Raw genomic sequence first — 17,889 nt, 5'->3', positions numbered from 1 at the left:
CCATTGTTCTCAGAATTATGCGCATGTTCAGAACTACGTAAACAATGGAAATTTACCCGGTATGTCTGCTGCCACCTAGTGTTGGAAAGTCTCCTATTGCGCAATCAAAAGTCCGACAAATAAAGTCTGACATGCGCGCGCGTATGCTTGGCGCACGCGGCAGAGTTGTGCAGAATGGCATTTTGCTCACGTGTGCTAAAAACCTTCCCTTTAAATTAGTAAGTTTAGATATAGAGGAATAACACTAAACAGAAGAAAAGATGACATCTTATTCATAGACACACCACTATCGTCACAAGCGCTCTCTGTAAAATTACCATTATTACAGCCATTGTGATCACAGAAACAGATAGCGCCCTCAACGATCAGGTCACCAGGGTCAAGCACGGGTAAGAACTTCTTAAACCAATCAGTGGCCTCTGCGTCACAGTAGCACCTGTTTTCTGGAAGTTCTTGTTGAGGTGCCTCGGTGGTATTTAGGGGCGGGGTTACTGGAGGCCCACACATCCGTACAACACCAGACATTGAATCGCCTGTAGAAATAGAAAAAGTACAAAGGGCCTGTAGTGACCTAAATCGTCAATACACATTTAGTGTTTTTTATTGTTGTTGCATTTGGCACGCCATACAGCTACATGTACTGAACTTTGACCTCACTGTGCAAAGAGTTACATGTAGCTGTGACCACATGTAGTTTTTGCTAGCACTGAGTTTCTACTTCTACTTCTACTTCTACTTCGATACTTGGCATAGTCCTTCAGTCAGGATATAAACGCCAAGGAGTTGCACATGTTTTACTAGTTCTCCATTTTTCGCGTTCGTTCTACTCAGCATTTGCCAGCGTATGTACAGCAGTTTTGTTCGTCATTGGTATGAGTCAATTCGTCTTCGGTTCTACGTCAAACTGTTTGGTCATTGTGAACTTTGTGAACTTTGTGAACACTATTTTTGTATTCTGTGGATTGGAATTGGTGTTCATCGCACCGTGCTACGGTCGGCGTTTTAGCCTGTAGTGTAGCACTCCGGTCTTCAGGACCTCGACTTTTCTCCGTCCCGGTGTGCAGATATTAAGTGGTGAGTTTTATTAGACACCCTTCTAAAGTAGTTTTGCCTGATTACTACAGGCCCAATTTTATGATTCAATTCAATTCAGTTTAATAAAACATTTGTGCGGTATTGCTCTCACATATTTACATAAGACGTACACGATGTTTTTCTACATATTATGTAGAAAAAGCCAATAAAATTCTGTCTGAAATTTCATGTTATTTCTGATGAGAAAAAAAATAGTTTCCCGATTGGAGTCAATCGCTCAGGGATTTTCTTTTTGTTAAGTGATGTCTGCAAAATGTCAGATGGCCGATCGATCTCAGACTTCTACAGATTTGTCATGTGTAATGTTCCTTGAGGGGAAGCGACATTTGAAAACTATTTGGCGCCAAAATGAAACCATATTTACCTGTTGGGCGAGATGAAACGCCCTCAAACGCAAGACATTGCGTGGTTCTCTCTGGACATGTATGAAGTAAATGTACACCTGGCTCATAACATTCCTCAGTCGAGTCTGGTGCCCCGTCCTCGTCAATGCAATAGTAGCAACTTAATGATCTAGCTGTGGGGACCAATCGGAATATGAGTCTGGGTTACATACGGCCCTTTTCGAATCTTCGGCTTTGGAATCGGCTTCAGGCTCCGTCCTCCGAATCTGGAGCCGAAGCTAGAGCCGAAGTCGTGGTTTCAAAAAGGGCCTGAGAAGGTAAAATGATTAGACTGCATGGACTTTTGAGGTTCGAATCCTCCCAGGTGTACCACTGATTTAATAAGGACTATAATAAGTTTGTTGCCTAGTTTCTGAATCCAAAGTGAATGATTGGTGCAAATCATAGACGCTAAACCAATGTTTGTATTCTGAAAGATAAATTGGCTTTTGCCAGCTTCACAAGGCCGTAGGTCAAGGATCCTTTCAAGCCAACCATTGATTTCACAATGACAAGAGTGAGTATAGGTTTTCTCGGTCAAATTCGGGAAAAGAGCAGCCAATTTAATTTTCACGCGTTCGAACTAAAGCTGTTTTGCCTCTCCAGTTGTTACTGCGTTTCAAACTCAGAATTCGGCCATTCAATTTCGTTTTGAGTCGAGTCAAATTCCTTAGCATATCGCCATTCTTTTTCGTGACAAACACTCCTTAAGCAGCGTCTGCGACTTTGAATGCTGCCTTGATGGATTGCTAAATTGAATGATTATTTTGTCAAATCGAATGACGCAACATAACATTTTGACTAATCATAAAACGAAATCGAATGACGCTTTTCAGTAGCATTTGATTTCGTGCGAAATAGAATAGACTGGTGGTTAAATTGGCTGCTCATTTTCCGAAGTTGACCGAGAAAACCTATATTTACGCCGTTACTGAATCACAGTTTATACTTGTGTAATTCATAATCAAAGACGTTATAAACCATTGTTTATAAGGGTCTGACTCCGAGAAAGAGTCTGCTATACGCCTCTCTTAATATTCATGCATGACGTCATAATTCTTACCCAAAGTGAGGCTATGGGCGCAAGTCCCCCATCACTTGCAGTGGCTGCGCCCATCGCCTCTATACCGTAGGTCATTTTGATTTGGTAAACAGTTTGCAACAGCTAATCTATTTTCTCAATTACCTGCAATTATCAGGGAGGCCAAAAGTTGACTGAGCAAAAGAAGTCTCAAATCTGGGAATTGTAAATAAAATTAATGAGATAAACAGAGAACTGGCGAAAGTGGAATGAAAATAAATAGGACATACAGTTTTAAAGCTTTAGTTTTAGGAACCGTTCGATTAGGCTATAATATACCATATTTTTAAACATAAAACAACCCTGTTAAAGACCGTGGACACTATTGGTAATTGTCAAAGTCCAGTCTTTTCACTAAGTGTATCTAAACATATGCATAAAATAACAAACCTGTGAAAATTTGAACTCAATTGGTCGTCGAAGTTGCGAGATAACTATGAAAGAAAAAACACCCTTGTCACACGAAGTTGTGTGCTTTCAGATGCTTGATTTCGAGACCTCAATTCTGAGGTCTCGAAATCAAATTCGTGGAAAATTACTTCTATCTCGAAAACTACGTCACTTCAGAGGGAGCGTTTTCTCACAATATTTTAAACTATCAACCTCTCCCCATTACTCGTCATAACAAAGTAAGGTTTTATGATAATGAATATTTTGAGTAATTACCTATTATAGTGTCCACATGCCTTTTGGACACTTTCGGTACAGAATTTTTTTTAAAGTTCACAGATTTACAAATAACTTACAGGGTTTACAGAAGTTAATGGTGAAAGACTTCTCTTGAAATATTATTTCATGAAATGCTTTACTATTTGAGAAAACATTAAAACGATATCAATTCTCGATATCGAGAATTACGGATTTATGTTAAACACATGTCATGACACGGCGAAACGTGCGGAAACAAGGGTGGGTTTTCCTGTTATTTTCTCCCGACTCCGATGACCGATTGAGCCTAAATTTTCACAGGTTTGTTATTTCATATCGAAGTAGTGATACACGAGGTGGGCCTTGGACAACACTGTTTACCGAAAGTGTCCAATGGCTTTACCCACTAGTCAAAAAGCTAACCCTACTCACCCATTATTCCTAATCGATGTCCGATTAGCTATAACACAATGATCAGTGCAGAAAACAATACAACCGAGGCGTCAAACAACGAACATAAAAACACAGTGTTGACATGAAACAAAATGGCGTACGGCAATGTTGTCCCTCTAGTATAATGAATCATTTGACACTCCTTCGAGCTACTCGACCTTGTTTGATGCAGTGAGTTAATAATTGCCAACCTTTCCATATTAGTTGGTGAAGTTTTCATATTGGGGCGACTTTGGAATTTGATCGCTGTTAAAGACACTGGACACTAAACATAATTGTTAGCATACAAACTTACTTGGTAACTAGTAATGGAGAGCTGTTGATAGTATAAAACATTGTGAGAAACGGCTCCCTCTGAAGTACCGTAGTTTTCGAGAAAGGGGGTAATTTCTTTATCAAATAAATATTAAAAGACCGTCCAGGCCTGAAGCTATAGGCATCTGAATTAATTTGTGCAACAAGGGTGTTTTTCGTTCATTATTCTCTTGCAAGTTCGATGACCAAATGATTTTCAAGATTTTCACAGGTTTGTTTTGACGCATAATTACTTCGGGACACATCTAGTGAGAATACAGTGGCCTTTGTCAACTACCAAAGGTATTCGGTGCCTTTAATAACGATTTTGTGTTTTGTTCAACTGATGTAAAGTCAAGGTCGTTTGTTTGTTTATTGAAGGACAATGTATTTGTTTTGTCTGCGTGCAATCAAAGATAATTTTGGTACAGATAAGATCTCTTTTATAGTACACAACTGGTTTCCCCATACTGCCTACTTTTCTTTCTTGTATCAGGCATGATAATGGAATTTCAGGAAAAAACATTACAAAATAATCAGTGCTTAATACGTAACTAAATTGCGAACGCAAAGCGATAAGCCCTTTTGGCGTATGGGTCCTGCCTGCCTGCTTTTATAGGGCCCGGGAAAACTTCTGATCGTAGATGCTCTCTGGTGTAATCTATAAACCACTTCTGAGACATTTTTATCACTTATAACTCATCTGAAATGTTTAAGAGAAGTAAAACTATGATGCAGTGAAACATTATTTATCCAATGTGTAAAAGCTTAATCAAAAATTAGGGTCGCCCGCAAGTTTATTTCACTAGTGGATGTATTTCTGCCCTTGTGTCGTCCTCTTTGAGTTAGGCTGTTCATTTTTTGTTTGTTTGTTTTTGCTGTAACTTCTTTCGTTTTGAATTTGTCAGGCATTTCAAAACAAGCCTTAGCCTATACTGGCATTCTGTAAATGCCCCATATTGGTTTGCTCCATATCCATTACATTAAAAACAAAACTCATTTCATGTTCATTACTTATTTTCTTGACCTGTTCATGAATGTCTTTGACTTAAATAAGTGTGCTAATAATTTGCTCATTATTCTCCTTGCTTCACCAATTTGGAAATAAATAAGGGATCAATGTGTGGCGAAGAGGTTTTCAACTAGTGGTTTAATCCCAACGAGGCCTGGTTCTTGATAATTTTACCGAGACGAAGTCGATGTAATTATCAAGAACCAGGCCTCGGCGGGTTTAAACCACTAGTTGACAACCGATTCAACATACTTTGATTCCCATTCATAAATACCTTTCCGGTCAAAAACATCATCACTTTTTGGTCAAAAAGTAAAACAAATGCAAAAATTAAAATTGTTAAAACGATTTCTTTCAACACAATACCCCTCCAGCTATGAAATGGTTAAGCCCTCCGCCGCCCTGGGGTAAACAATTCCTTATAAGGGAATGTTGTTCACGTCGCGCGTATCGCGTGATGTGGCACAACTGTTTCAGCCGTTGCTCTCGACCAATAGGAATGAAGAAACTGTCTTATAAGAACAGGTGCAAGGTCGCGTGTCACGCCCATGAATTAACACTTTTTACCGGTCATAAACAAAGGTTTATGCAGAAAAACACTCAGTAATCGAAAGAACAAATCTGCAAAATAATATTGTTTTAAACCTTATGACATTTTATTGTTCAACAAGTTAAAATAGAATACTGCAACCAACGTTTTAAATCTACCAGCTGCACTATCAATGCCTTCAAATAAGGGCCCATTTTCATAGAGCTGCTTAATGCAAAAAAATATAGCTTAATGCATATAACTCGTCCTATCTTGAGATAAGACTAGTCCTTAAGGCTAGTCATAAGGCTTAACTTAAGGCTAGTCCTAAGTTAGGATGAGTAACTCCTTCTTACTCGAGATAAGACTAGTCCTTAAGGCTAGTCATAAGGCTTAACTCAAGGCTAGTCCTATGTTAGGATGAGTAACTCCTTCTTACTCGAGATAAGACTGTCCTTAAGGCTAGTCATAAGGCTTAACCTAAGGCTAGTCTTAAGTTAGGATGAGTAACTCCTTCTTACTCGAGATAAGACTGTCCTTAAGGCTAGTCATAAGGCTTAACTTAAGGCTAGTCTTAAGTTAGGATGAGTAACTCGTCCTATCTTGAGATAAGACTAGTCCTTAAGGCTAGTCATAAGTCTTAACTTAAGGCTAGTCTTAAGTTAGGATGAGTAACTCCTTACTCGAGATAAGACTATAGTCTTAACTCTTTGTGAGATCCACCCCTCCATTATCTTTTTCAATCACTACAAATCAATTATTACAAAAACCATCGATAAAAAAAGTCCAGATTCAGATTTTCAGTGTAGTGGTTCCAGGTTAGACTCTCTGCTTACACATCGCAAATGAATGCACAGCCACGGTCAGGGCTCTGAAAAAGAATCATTAAAAAAAGGAATTAAGTTATTTGGCTTGTTTTTATGTTTTATATTTGTATTCTAGGGGTTTGCTCTTTTGGATAGTGATTTGGTTCGCTTTTGGGCAATCCTCAAGTGTTTGTTTGTTGTTTGTATTCTGGTTGGGCAATCCTCAAGTGTTTGTTTGTTGTTTGTATTCTGGTATGTTTGTGATGTTTTCATAAATGTTATTAATACATTTCAAGTATTTTGTTGTTGTGTATTTTTGCTGTTCTTAAAGCCTGGATGAATAAATAAATACATATTAAAACAAATCTATTTTTTAAGGCACTGGACACTATTGGTAATTGTTAAGACAAAGGCTTTTAATAGGCATCTGAAGGCACGTTCATCACAAGGATTATTTTGTCTTTATTATTTTCTTGCAACTTTATTGACCATTGAGCCCAAATCTTCACAGATTTGTCATTGTATACATATGATGGGATACACCAAGTGATACCTCTGGTTTTTGACAATTACCAAACGTGTCCAGTGGCTTTAACAACATATGCATCAAATAAAAAACCTTTGCAAATTTTGACACAATTTGGTCATCTAAGTTGCAAGAGAATAATGAAAGAAACACGCCTTTGTCGCACAAATTGATGTGCTTTCCGATGCCTAATAAAAGGCTTCTCAAGCCTGCAGTCTTTTTTTAGTATTTGAGTGAGAAATTACCTCTTTCTCAAACACTACAATACTGCAGAGGGAGCTGTTTCTCACAATGTTGTTTCTAACAACAGCTCTCCATTTGCTGACAAACATTTTGAGTAATTACCAAACCTGTCCAGTGCCTTTAAAAGAGAAGAGAGTTTAAACTTACCATTAACTCGTTAACAACGAACTTAATTTTTACGCTGAGAAACTTGGTGTGACTAACACAGATGTCCTTTGCGCAACCGGGAGCAATGAGGTCACAGTTGATCAGCAAAAAATTCTCAAGCAATTCCTAAAAACAAAAACATAATAATAATCATTATAAAACTAGTTATTAATTAGCGCATAACACAATAACCGTCTCAATGCCTTGGTCATTTGGACAATAACCTTCTTTTACTCTTTTTATAAATATCAAATTATCAGGAAAAATTCAACACTCTACAGTAACTACTAAAATGTCCATGTGATTTTCAGGATAAGCAAACAACAGCTGAATACCAGTAACAAGCAATATGCAACAAATGGAAATTTGGTTTAAAATCCTGTTTTCATCAAGCCAAAACAATTCATGGCAAGCAAAAATTGGGCCCAAGCCTTGTGTATCTGGCGACTTGCATAATTTTTTATTTTATTTTTAAACATTACTCACCAAGAAACCATCGCCACCCAAGATCTGTTTGATGAAGGTAGGGACGCTCTTGCACACTTCGCAGGCGATATTGTCACTTCTTACGGTGACGGGGCAGTCTTCCACCTTGGGTGTTGGTGCGAGCTGGCAATGATCGCCCACTGGTCCTCGGGCCTTGCAAACGAACCCACACAGTGTCTGGGGGTCGGCCTGAAGGTATAACAAATAAAATCAATTGAACATATCTGTACGGGAATTCATGAAGGGACACAACATTAAGTGATGGTGAGTCAAGTGAGTAAGTATATACATTCAAACCGGGGACATAATTATAATAGAGGAGGACAAGAGACCATGATCACGGTGTGGCCATCTTGATTTTACTCCATTCCATCTCATTGTAAACAAACTGAGGCTGGACGAAATAAAAGTCTGGTGCCATGTTTGCGCAAAGAATGTTAGTATTCATTACTATTATGGATACAGGGAACATGACCAAGATGGTGACAGCGTGATTCGGGAAAGGTCCAAAGTTGTACAAAACCAAAGGGGACTGTTGCTAAAAACAGTTAGAGCTTAACAAAAGAGGGACAATAGGAGGTACACGGTTGCAGTCGTATACACATTTGTGTGTGTGGAAGGATGAAATCGTAAAGTTGTTTAAAAACAAAAGCGATCTCTCTAAAACAGCCGTTTCCCCTTCTGTTTATTTTGTATAAAAATCCCAGACATGGTGCAGATAAAGTCTCTTTTGATATTATTATTCATGTGCCATGCCACAAAGGCAATTTACTGGCAAACAATAGTCACGGCTATCTCCAAGAAGAAAATCCATCAACAATTAGTCTTGACATATTTTTCTTGTTGATCGACGTAAACAATGGTTGAATAGTTACTTTTAAAGTGCTACCAAAGGGGTCTTCGTGCATTTCAAAATGTGTAGTCGGTTTTCATTTGTTTTCTTCTCATTGACCCAGATGGCCGATCGATCTCAAACTTCTACAGGTTTGTCAGTTTATCCACATGGTGGATTACATGAAGTGCTCAAACTTCCAGCATCCGTTTTGTTAGCAAAAAACACCAACTAATTCTGCAATGTTCCTTTAAAGCCATTGGACACTTTCGGTACAGAAAACAAATAAAAGTTCACAGATTTACAAATAACTTACAGGGTTTACAGAAGGTAATGGTGAAAGACTTCTCTTGAAATATTGATCCATGAAATGCTTTACTTTTTGAGAAAACATGAAAACAATATCAATTCTCGATATCGAGAATTACGGATTTTTTTTAAACACATGTCATGACACGGCGAAACGTGCGGAATCAAGAGTGGGTTTTCCCTGTAATTTTCTCCCGACTCCGATGACCGATGGGCCTAAATTTTCACGGGTTTGTTATTTTATATATAATTTGTGATACACGAAGTGTGGGCCCTGGATAATACTGTTTACCGGAAGTGTGCAATGGCTTCAACGGGGAGGGAGCATAAAGCAAAGTTTTTAAAACAAATTATTCAACTTACAAAGATGGAGTTGGATGCAGCCTCAGCGCGTGCTGGGAAAGTATTGATGTACTTAATGCATTCCTGTTTGCCAGCTGATGTGGAGTTGATGAAGTCACAGATCACAAGCATGAATTTTTCAATAGCACTCTAAACACAAAATTATAGATCAAAAGAAGGCACTGGTTATTATTGGTCATCACTCAAAATAATTTTTGGCATAAAAACTTACATGGTAACAAGCAATGGAGAGCTGAAGTAACGTATTTTTTTAGGAAGATGTAAATTCTCACTGAACTAATTAAACAACTTCAGTTTGCGCGTGCACAATGGGCATTTGCACAAAGATCCATGTAAAACATGCACACTGCATCGTGCAGAGGATCAAAAGTGCAGCTGCCAATTATCGCCTTGGACCAATCAAAACACATATAAAGCTCCCGTCACTGCACGTTAATGCAATGAAATCAATGTATCCAATGAAATCACTGGTTTTGTAAGACCAATACATTGTATTTAGGGGAGCAACCAAACGTCACCTCGGACCAATCAAACCACATAGAAAGCTTACGTCACCGCACGTTTATCCAATGAAATCACTGGTTCTAAGGCCAACACATGCATTATAGGGGACCAGTCTAATAATAGGCTTACCTCAACACCAGCGTCGTTAACGGACCCTTGCAGAAGTGTAACGGTGTCAAGGCAATAAGTACACGCCAACTGCTGCCCGTCACACACAGGCTTCTCTGCTAACTTGGTGCTGAGACCTAAATATCATAAAAGCAAAACAAACGAAGTATAAACATTAAAGGCAGTGGACACTATTGGTGATTACTCAAAATAATTATTAGCACAATTTTCCACGAATTTGATCTCGAGACCTCAGATTTAGAACTTGAGGTCTCGAAATCAAGCATCTGAAAGCACACAACTTCGTGTGACAAGGGTGTTTTTTCTTTCAATATTATCTCGCAACATGACGACCAATTGAGCTCATTTATGCATACGTTGAGATACAGAAACAAAGAAGACTGGTCTTTGACAATTACCAAGAGTGTCCAGTGTCTTTAATACTGCAAACCATGACATTAACGACCGAATCACACTTTCTTGATTTGTGCGGTTCAAACTCACAGACGTTAAAAGAACGTTTACAATTTAAACATTTTAAAACATGTTGAACAAACAGAATTCAGAGCAAGTCCGGATGTACCCGCAAATTTTCATTTTACATTTATTTTGAAAAGATTTCTTCCGACCTATTCAGCTTAAGAATTTATCAAACAACAAACTGTTGGGTGTTCAAATGAATGTATTCAAACTTCACACATTAAAAAATGTTACCCGCAAATTTTCATTTAATTTTGAAAAGATTTCTTCCGACCTATTCAGCTTAAGAATTGATCGAACAACAGACTGTTGGGCGTTCAAATGAATGTATTCAAACTTCACACATTAAGTCGGATTTTTTTTTTCAAATTCAATTTGTTCCCCCATTCATACATTTCGGTTGCCTGCAGCAAGAGCAAGCACCTTAAGTTCATGAAGTAAACTTGTTTGCAGTCTCTTCACCACCCTGGGGTTAATGGAGTTAGGGTGAACTTTCAACTGACGAATGCTAAAACAAGTTTCTTTTTATGGCAAGAAAGTTCTGGTTCGTTCTTGTTCAGAAGATTAAAAACCAAAAACTCCTCACTCCCTATTTAAAAACTATCTGGTAATTAAGTCAGCACACTAACTGCCCACACAAAACAAAGAACAAAACAAAAAATATTCAGTCCATTGCTACCTCATGACTCTTGTATGTCAATTTTTTGCGTCTTTGCCTTGTTTCTTTTTCTTTTTTTGCTGCTAGTATAGAATACTTATGTATCTTTATATTTCTTTTATAATTCTACTTTATTGTTGTTCTTTTTAGGGTCAGATGGAGAGGAGAGCCTCTCGACAGGAACTGTGTTTCTTTTATGCAATCTTTCGGGCTACAGCTGTTTCTTTTTCTTAACTAAGGGAATCAATGTGTGGTGAAGAGGTTTTCAACTAGCATGGTTTAATCCCAACGAGGCCTGGTTCTTGATAATTTTACCGAGACAAAGTCGAGGTAAATAATTATCAAGAACCAGGCCTCGGCGGGTTTAAACCACTAGTTGGAAACCGATTCAACACACTTTGATTCCCATTCATAAATACCCTTTAAAATAAATGCAACAATTGTAACTGCTCAATGATTTCTTTCAAAACAACACCCCTCCAGCTAATTTCAAGAGTAAAATATCAACAAAATGAGTAAGAAATGATTGCATTCACTTACCCTTTCCATTAGCACCAAGAGCCAGAATTGCAATCGCGAACACTAGAGTCAAACCCATCTTGTTTTCTTGGAGTTACCTTTCTTTCAAGACAGAAGTGGGTAGAAGTTTTTAGTTGTTGGTTCTCTCGCAATCTGTGCGGCAAGGAGCTGCGCCTCAAGTTACTTATACGCTCAGATGTCTGTGTAAACATGTCAATCATTTCATAACTTTAAGTGGCGAAACGACGGTAGACCACGCCCCCTCTGTAAATTGGACCAATCACCAGTGGCGAGACGACGGTAGACCACGCCCCCTCTGAAAAACCGGACCAATTATAAACGCCGGATTTTACCCAAGGCACGGAACTGGTCTAGGAACGTGACTAACTATGGTACAATTTGCGCAAGTGTCATTTTGTTATTAATGGCGACCATTGGGCACAATGACATTTGTTTGCTGTGGCCATAAAGAAAGGACGCTCTGACCTATTGTTGCATCAAGGAGTTACTTGCTGAAACAGAAGTGGCAAGGACGCTCTCTGAAACGAAGTGGTAAGGACGAATCCTAGCTCAAAGAGAAAGGCTGTTCTCGGAACTTTCAAGGTTAACAAACAGGTTTTCAAAATTAACTACGTTTTGTACTGACAGGAAGACAGCGTAAACTTGTCTACATCGCTTTGTTCAGAACTTCCCTCAATACTCACCTAATGAGGACTGGATAAAAATTCACTTCAGTGTCCATGTGCCTTGAGCATCTTTAGATACACTGGACACTATTGGTAACTGTCAGAGACTATCCCTCACAGTTGGTGTATCTCAACATAATATGCACAAAATAACAAACCTGTGAAAATTTGAGCTCAATAGGTCATCGAACTTGCGAGATAATAATGAAAGAAAAAACACCCTTGTCTCACACGAAGTTGTCGCTTTGAGAAGCTTAATTTCGATGCTTGAGTAAGGTTTTATGCTAATAGTTATTTTGACTAATTACCAATAGTGAGGCACTGGACAGTACTGGTAACTACTCAAATTTTTAGCATACAAACTTACTTGTTAGTGATCAACTGAGAGCTGTTGATTGTGAGAAACGGCTCCCTCTGAAGTAACGTAGTTTTCGAGAAAGAATTTTCCACTAAAATATTTGAATTTGATTTTGAGACCCCAAAATTAGATTTTGAGGACTCGAAATCAAGCATCTCAAAGTACACAACTTCGTGTGAAAAGGGTGTTTTTCTTCCATTATTGTTATCTCGCAACTTCGACGACCAATTGAGTTCAAATTTTCACAGGTTTGTTAATTTGTGCACATTATAAGTGCCAATTGTTATCTCTAGCGGCACACGCTAGATGTATAGTGAGTGGTATAGTAACTCTGAAATGTTCTAGCTTGCACCAGAAACCATCTTATGTTTTATTTCACATGGGACCGATTTCACAAAGACAACTTATGACTAGTCATTGGAGTTACAACAAACTTAAGGCCAGTACCCGATATAAGATTAACTCTTTGCGAAGTCCGCCCCATCAGGGCTCTGAAACTGCAGCACGGACCCCACGCCGTAACGGCTTTGCGTTCGCTCGTTATTCTTGCAGTAGAACTAGAAGTAAAATGCATTGTGCTATACGTGCAATTGAATCCTAGATAGAAACTTGTTGCACACATTCGTGTGGTCTTTTTTATTACTAGAGCGAGTTCTGTGAAAAACAATCATTATTACTCAGGGAGGGGAGGGCCCATGACTAATGTTATCTGACCCCGGCACACCTTCACACTGTGTCCTTATAGACCTTCATCATCTTGAATTTCTCCCATTGATCTCATTGTTACCAAACCGAGGCTGGAAGAACAAAATAGTCTGTATCCTATTTGCAACATGATTACTAGCATACATTATTGTTGATTGATATGAGGAACATGACCAAGATGGAGGCATCATGACAAAGGTCTATTCCTTGGGTTCCGGTTTGCAAAGAGATTCTGGCCGTGTCCGAATTGGCGACTTCGGCTACAGCTACGGCTAGATCGCGCGCGTCTGCCATTCTTCAACACTGACAGACGCGCTGATCTAGCCGTAGCTGTAGCCAAAGTCGCCAATTCGGACACGGCCTCTGTTCCCCCGGAGATTCTGCCCCCCCCCCCCACCCCCAATACGGCGAATCTCCTGGGCCACGGGCTGCACGTTCAAGTATACCCCAGGGTTAAACTGCTTATCCCTATTCCAGAGCAGGTGTGACTATCCCCCGGGGTATGTGCCCATTGACCGGGACCGGGACAGACAACCCAAGGGGCAGACGGAGGAAATGCTTGCCGTTATTCCCATGGGGGAAACCCCGGTGAATGGAGTGGTGTGAAAAGGACACTCTCCAGAGCCTGGGCCCAATTTCATAGAGCTGCTTAACGGTAAGCAAATTTTTTCGCTTAAAGTAGCAAAAATAATTGCTGAAAACCATTCGGATTCCATGCTAAACGTTAAGCACAAAATCGACCGTTACGGGATGCAGCTCTTTGAAACTGGGCCCGGCGCTTAATCAGGGTGCTTATAAGCAATGGGGCTTTAAGAACCCTTTTTGCTTGCTTGCCTCGCCGTTTTAAGCAAAAAACCTTGCTTAAGCAAGGCTATTAAATGAAAAACTTGCTAGGTGCACCCGTTAAGCACAAAATCGACCGTTAAGCGTCCAGGGCTTTTCACTGGGACGCCTATTTGCCGGGGCAGACAGGGGGCGGACAGGGGACAGGGACCGGCGGGTAAAAAAAATCATACGATCACATCTGTTTAGGCTCTTTGTGATTCTACAAGGACAAACTTTATTGTTATAAACCAAGGACAGCCCACATGTAGAACCTCAATGCATACAGATCAATGAGACTACGTCCACATCGGCAGAGCGTTGCACGTTATATTGGCGGCAGTTTAAAGGCACTGGACTCTATTGGTCTAATAATAATTGTTAACATTAAAACTTACTTGGTAACGAGTAATGAGGAGCTGTTGGTTGATGGTATAAATCAATGTGAGAAACGGCTCCCCCTGAACGTAGTTTTTGAGAAAGGGGTAATTTCTCACGAAAGTACTGAGTACAAGTTCTATTAACACATCGGTGTATATTATATGGGTGGAACCAAATCTAGCATTCTTTATCCCGATGGAAATTTCCATTTGTTAATGTTCACGTTCAGTTCAGATAAATTAAATTTACCGTAAATAGCGAATATAAGCTCGCCACTTTCATCATAATTTTATGGGAAAACCCATACTAGCTGGTTATTGCCGACACGCCGCCTTCTACCGGTCGAGTTGGTCAATGCGTTAATTGAAACCGTTTTTTTTTTATTTATAAAATGCATATGGTTGGAAAGATGTTTTAAAAGTAGAATATAAAGATCCACACAAACATGCCTCGAATTTGCCTGGTTTTCCTTATACTTTGCGAACTAACACGGTCGGACATCTAAAGGAGTCAAAAACTTGACCCCACAAATTGGCCGATCGTGTTAGTTCACGACGTAAAGGAAAACCATGCAATTTCGAGGCATATTTGTGTGTATCATAATATTCTAGTTTTATAACATCTGTGCATTTTAAAACAAACGGTTTCAAACGCTTTTCTTAAACTAACTCAACCGATCCAATGTGTCCTATGTGTGTTTATTGGAAAGGATGCTCTTTTGAGTATTTTGTTTGTCTTAATAAGTGTTGCTCTCTTGCTGCCGTGTTTAATTAGTCTAAGGTGGGCGACTCCCGCTAAGATCCAGACACAAAACATTTACAAGGTTGAATTAATAATCTGTCGGCGGGATAGACCATGGACAGACCTGGACGCTGGACAGCCGTCCCCATACTGTGGTTTGCCCGTACACATAGGACCAATTTCGATCAGGATCTGCCGTCGATTTCACCAAACTCATCCTAACAATAGGATTAATCTTAGGACTTATGATGAGTTAAGTTCCGTATTCAAAAGCGTAGGACACATTTAACCCATCCTAACTTAGGACGGGTTGCTCATCCTATTAAACTCGAGATAGGATTAATCGATAATAGCGTTTCGTGAAATCGGCTGCTTTGGATAATCAATATTCTCAACGCTCTAATAGCCAAGCGAGAAGAGAAGATGATGACGAAATTTCAGTTGTAGAAAACCCCAGAAAACTTTTCAAGGTTAAAGCCAGGCAGTCTTAGTTAGGTATTGAAAATTCAATCTACATAGTGCCCCTAGTGGGATTCGAACCGGGGTCCTAGAGGTGGAAGGTGAGGCAAGCCACCACTATACCCCACAACTGACTGTCTGCCTGTGATCTCACCCTAGCCTAAACGTGTAATCACGTCAGGCAACCAGACGAATCAATGCGAGTACCACACAGACCACACACCGGTTATTTGTTTCGCACCACTTATTATTTTTAAAGGAACACAGCCGAGTTGGTCTTTGAAAAGCGTTTGAAGCTGTTTTTATAAAATGCAAATGGTTAGATAAATCATTTAAAAGTAGAATATGATAATCCACACAAACATGCCTCAAAATTGCACGGTTTTCCTTTAACGTCGCGAAGAAACACGGTTGGCCATTTTGTGGTGTCCAAATTTTGACTCCAAGTCGTCCGATCCGAGGCAACGTGTTCCTATAACAACTGGATTTTTTTTTATTATTGGGACCGAATTTCCTGATCTATGCCATGGATTAGACGCGGCTTTCTGGATAATCACATGATCCTATTATTAATGAATGTTTTTTAAGCACCTAAAAAATCCAATAATATTGCGTAAGAACATTAGGTAGGAACCGGTCCTGCATAAAGGCCATGCGTACAAAGGCAATGCAAAACTGTTTGAAGGTCAGCAAACAACAAGTTTTCCAATTTAAACTCGTACATAACAACATGCAGCCAGTGCAGACAACGTGCGTCATACCCAAAGTAACCAAACGTCACTGGACACTAAAATTGGGGATTACTCAAACTAAATTGTTAGCATAAAAAGCTTACGAGGAATGAAGAGCTGTTAAAAGTATAAAACATTGTGAGAAACGGCTCCTCTGAAGTAAAGTAGTCTTTGAGAAAGAGGTAATTTCTCACTCAAATAGTGATCAAAGACTTCATCAGGCTAGGCATCTGAAAAGCGTACACATTAAACAACGATGTTTTCTATTCCATTGTTCTCATGCAACTTCGATGACCAGCACAAAAATATGCTAAGCATGAAATTTCTTTCTTGATAAAAACAGAGGATTACCAACCAAAATGTCCACTTGTTGCATATTGCTTGTTACTGGTATTCGGCTGTCAATTTGGTTGGTAATCCTGTTTTTATCATGGAAAATATGTCATGCTAAGCAAATTTTTGAGCTTAGCAGCTCTATGAAATTGGGCCAAGTTGAGTCGAAATGTTCGGGATACAACAAGTGCGAATTGACCAGACGTGTTCAGTGCCTTAAAAGCGGTGGCTGGCGTGTGCAAATGGCATCAACCGGCGTGTAGAGGTGTCGGCCAAAACTTATTATAACCGCTGTATTTTACTAGTGGGTTAATCTAATTAAAGGCACTAGGACGTCTGGTATAATGGTCAAAGACCAGTTTTCTCATTTGGTGTACCTCAACATAATGCATAAAATAATAAACTTGTGAAAATTTTGACTCAATTGGTCATTGAAGTTGAAAGGGAAAATGAAGAAAAAAAAACACCCTCGTTGCACAAAGTAACTTTTGCGCTTTAAGATGCCTAAAAATGGCTTCAGGCCTGAAGACTTTTCTCAGATTCAAATAATTTGAGTGTTAATACCTATTTCTCAAAAACTACGTTACTTCTAACAATGTTTTACAATCAACAGCTTCACAATAATTGCTCGTAGGTTGTTATGCTAATAACTATTTTGGGTAATTATGAGTGTCTGTGCTTATGCCTTAGAAGGGACCTATTTTCCCACAACTGAGTTGATCCTTTATTCTGTATGGTAACCATTTCGAGTTGTTTAATTGTTAATATCCTATTACGCAACATCTCGGCACGAAGTGTGGGCTTCGGACAATACTGTTTACCGAAAGGGTCCAATGGCTTTATAAAAGGTAGTTACTGGAGCTTCGAAGGCCGACAAACAGCCAGCTTAACAAAATAACCACGTATAACCGTTAAGCAGCTCTATGAAATTGGGCCCAGGGCTTTTCCCTGGGACGCCTATTTGCCGGGGCGGACAGGGGGCGGACAGGGGACAGAGACCGGCTGGTAAAAAAATCATACGATCACATCTTTTTAGGCTCTTTGTGATTCTACAAGGACAAACTTTATTGTTATAAACCAAGGACAGACCACATGTAGAACCTGAGTGCTCACAGATCAATGAGACTACGTCCGCATCGGCAGAGCGTTGCACGTTATAATTGGCGGCAGTTTAAAGGCACTGGACTCTATTGGTCT

The 17,889-nt window shown here is 39.4% G+C and overlaps 2 protein-coding genes across 3 annotated transcripts; both read right to left on the bottom strand.

Moving 5' to 3' along the window:
- Window positions 1-224: 224 nt before the first annotated feature.
- On the bottom strand, window positions 225-2,722 carry LOC117301769 (the record flags this gene model as incomplete). The annotated part of the gene is made up of 4 exons (XM_033785789.1): window positions 225-244; window positions 327-533; window positions 1,460-1,612; window positions 2,665-2,722. Coding segments are annotated over 4 exons (438 nt in total), but the record flags the coding sequence as incomplete, so codon positions are not given.
- Window positions 2,723-5,637: 2,915 nt separating this feature from the next.
- On the bottom strand, window positions 5,638-11,610 carry LOC117301659. Of its 2 annotated transcripts, XR_004520349.1 has the most exons (7): window positions 11,498-11,610; window positions 9,841-9,956; window positions 9,208-9,336; window positions 7,704-7,892; window positions 7,218-7,343; window positions 6,058-6,366; window positions 5,638-5,975 (listed from the first exon to the last, which is right to left on the bottom strand). XR_004520349.1 is itself a non-coding variant. In XM_033785683.1 (6 exons), the coding sequence occupies exons 1-6, from the start codon at window positions 11,553-11,555 to the stop codon at window positions 6,328-6,330; spliced, it is 657 nt and encodes a 218-aa protein (XP_033641574.1). In that variant the 5' UTR covers window positions 11,556-11,610; the 3' UTR covers window positions 5,638-6,327. The 2 variants fall into 2 exon arrangements, 1 of the variants encoding a protein (XP_033641574.1); XM_033785683.1 differs by having other exon boundaries at window positions 5,638-6,366.
- Window positions 11,611-17,889: the final 6,279 nt, after the last annotated feature.

The sequence above is a fragment of the Asterias rubens genome, chromosome 17 (genome assembly GCF_902459465.1).
Source record: "Asterias rubens chromosome 17, eAstRub1.3, whole genome shotgun sequence".
Classification (NCBI taxonomy): domain Eukaryota; kingdom Metazoa; phylum Echinodermata; class Asteroidea; order Forcipulatida; family Asteriidae; genus Asterias; species Asterias rubens.
Note: the sequence above shows the minus strand (reverse complement) of the source record. Positions and strands in the feature narration are given on the sequence as shown.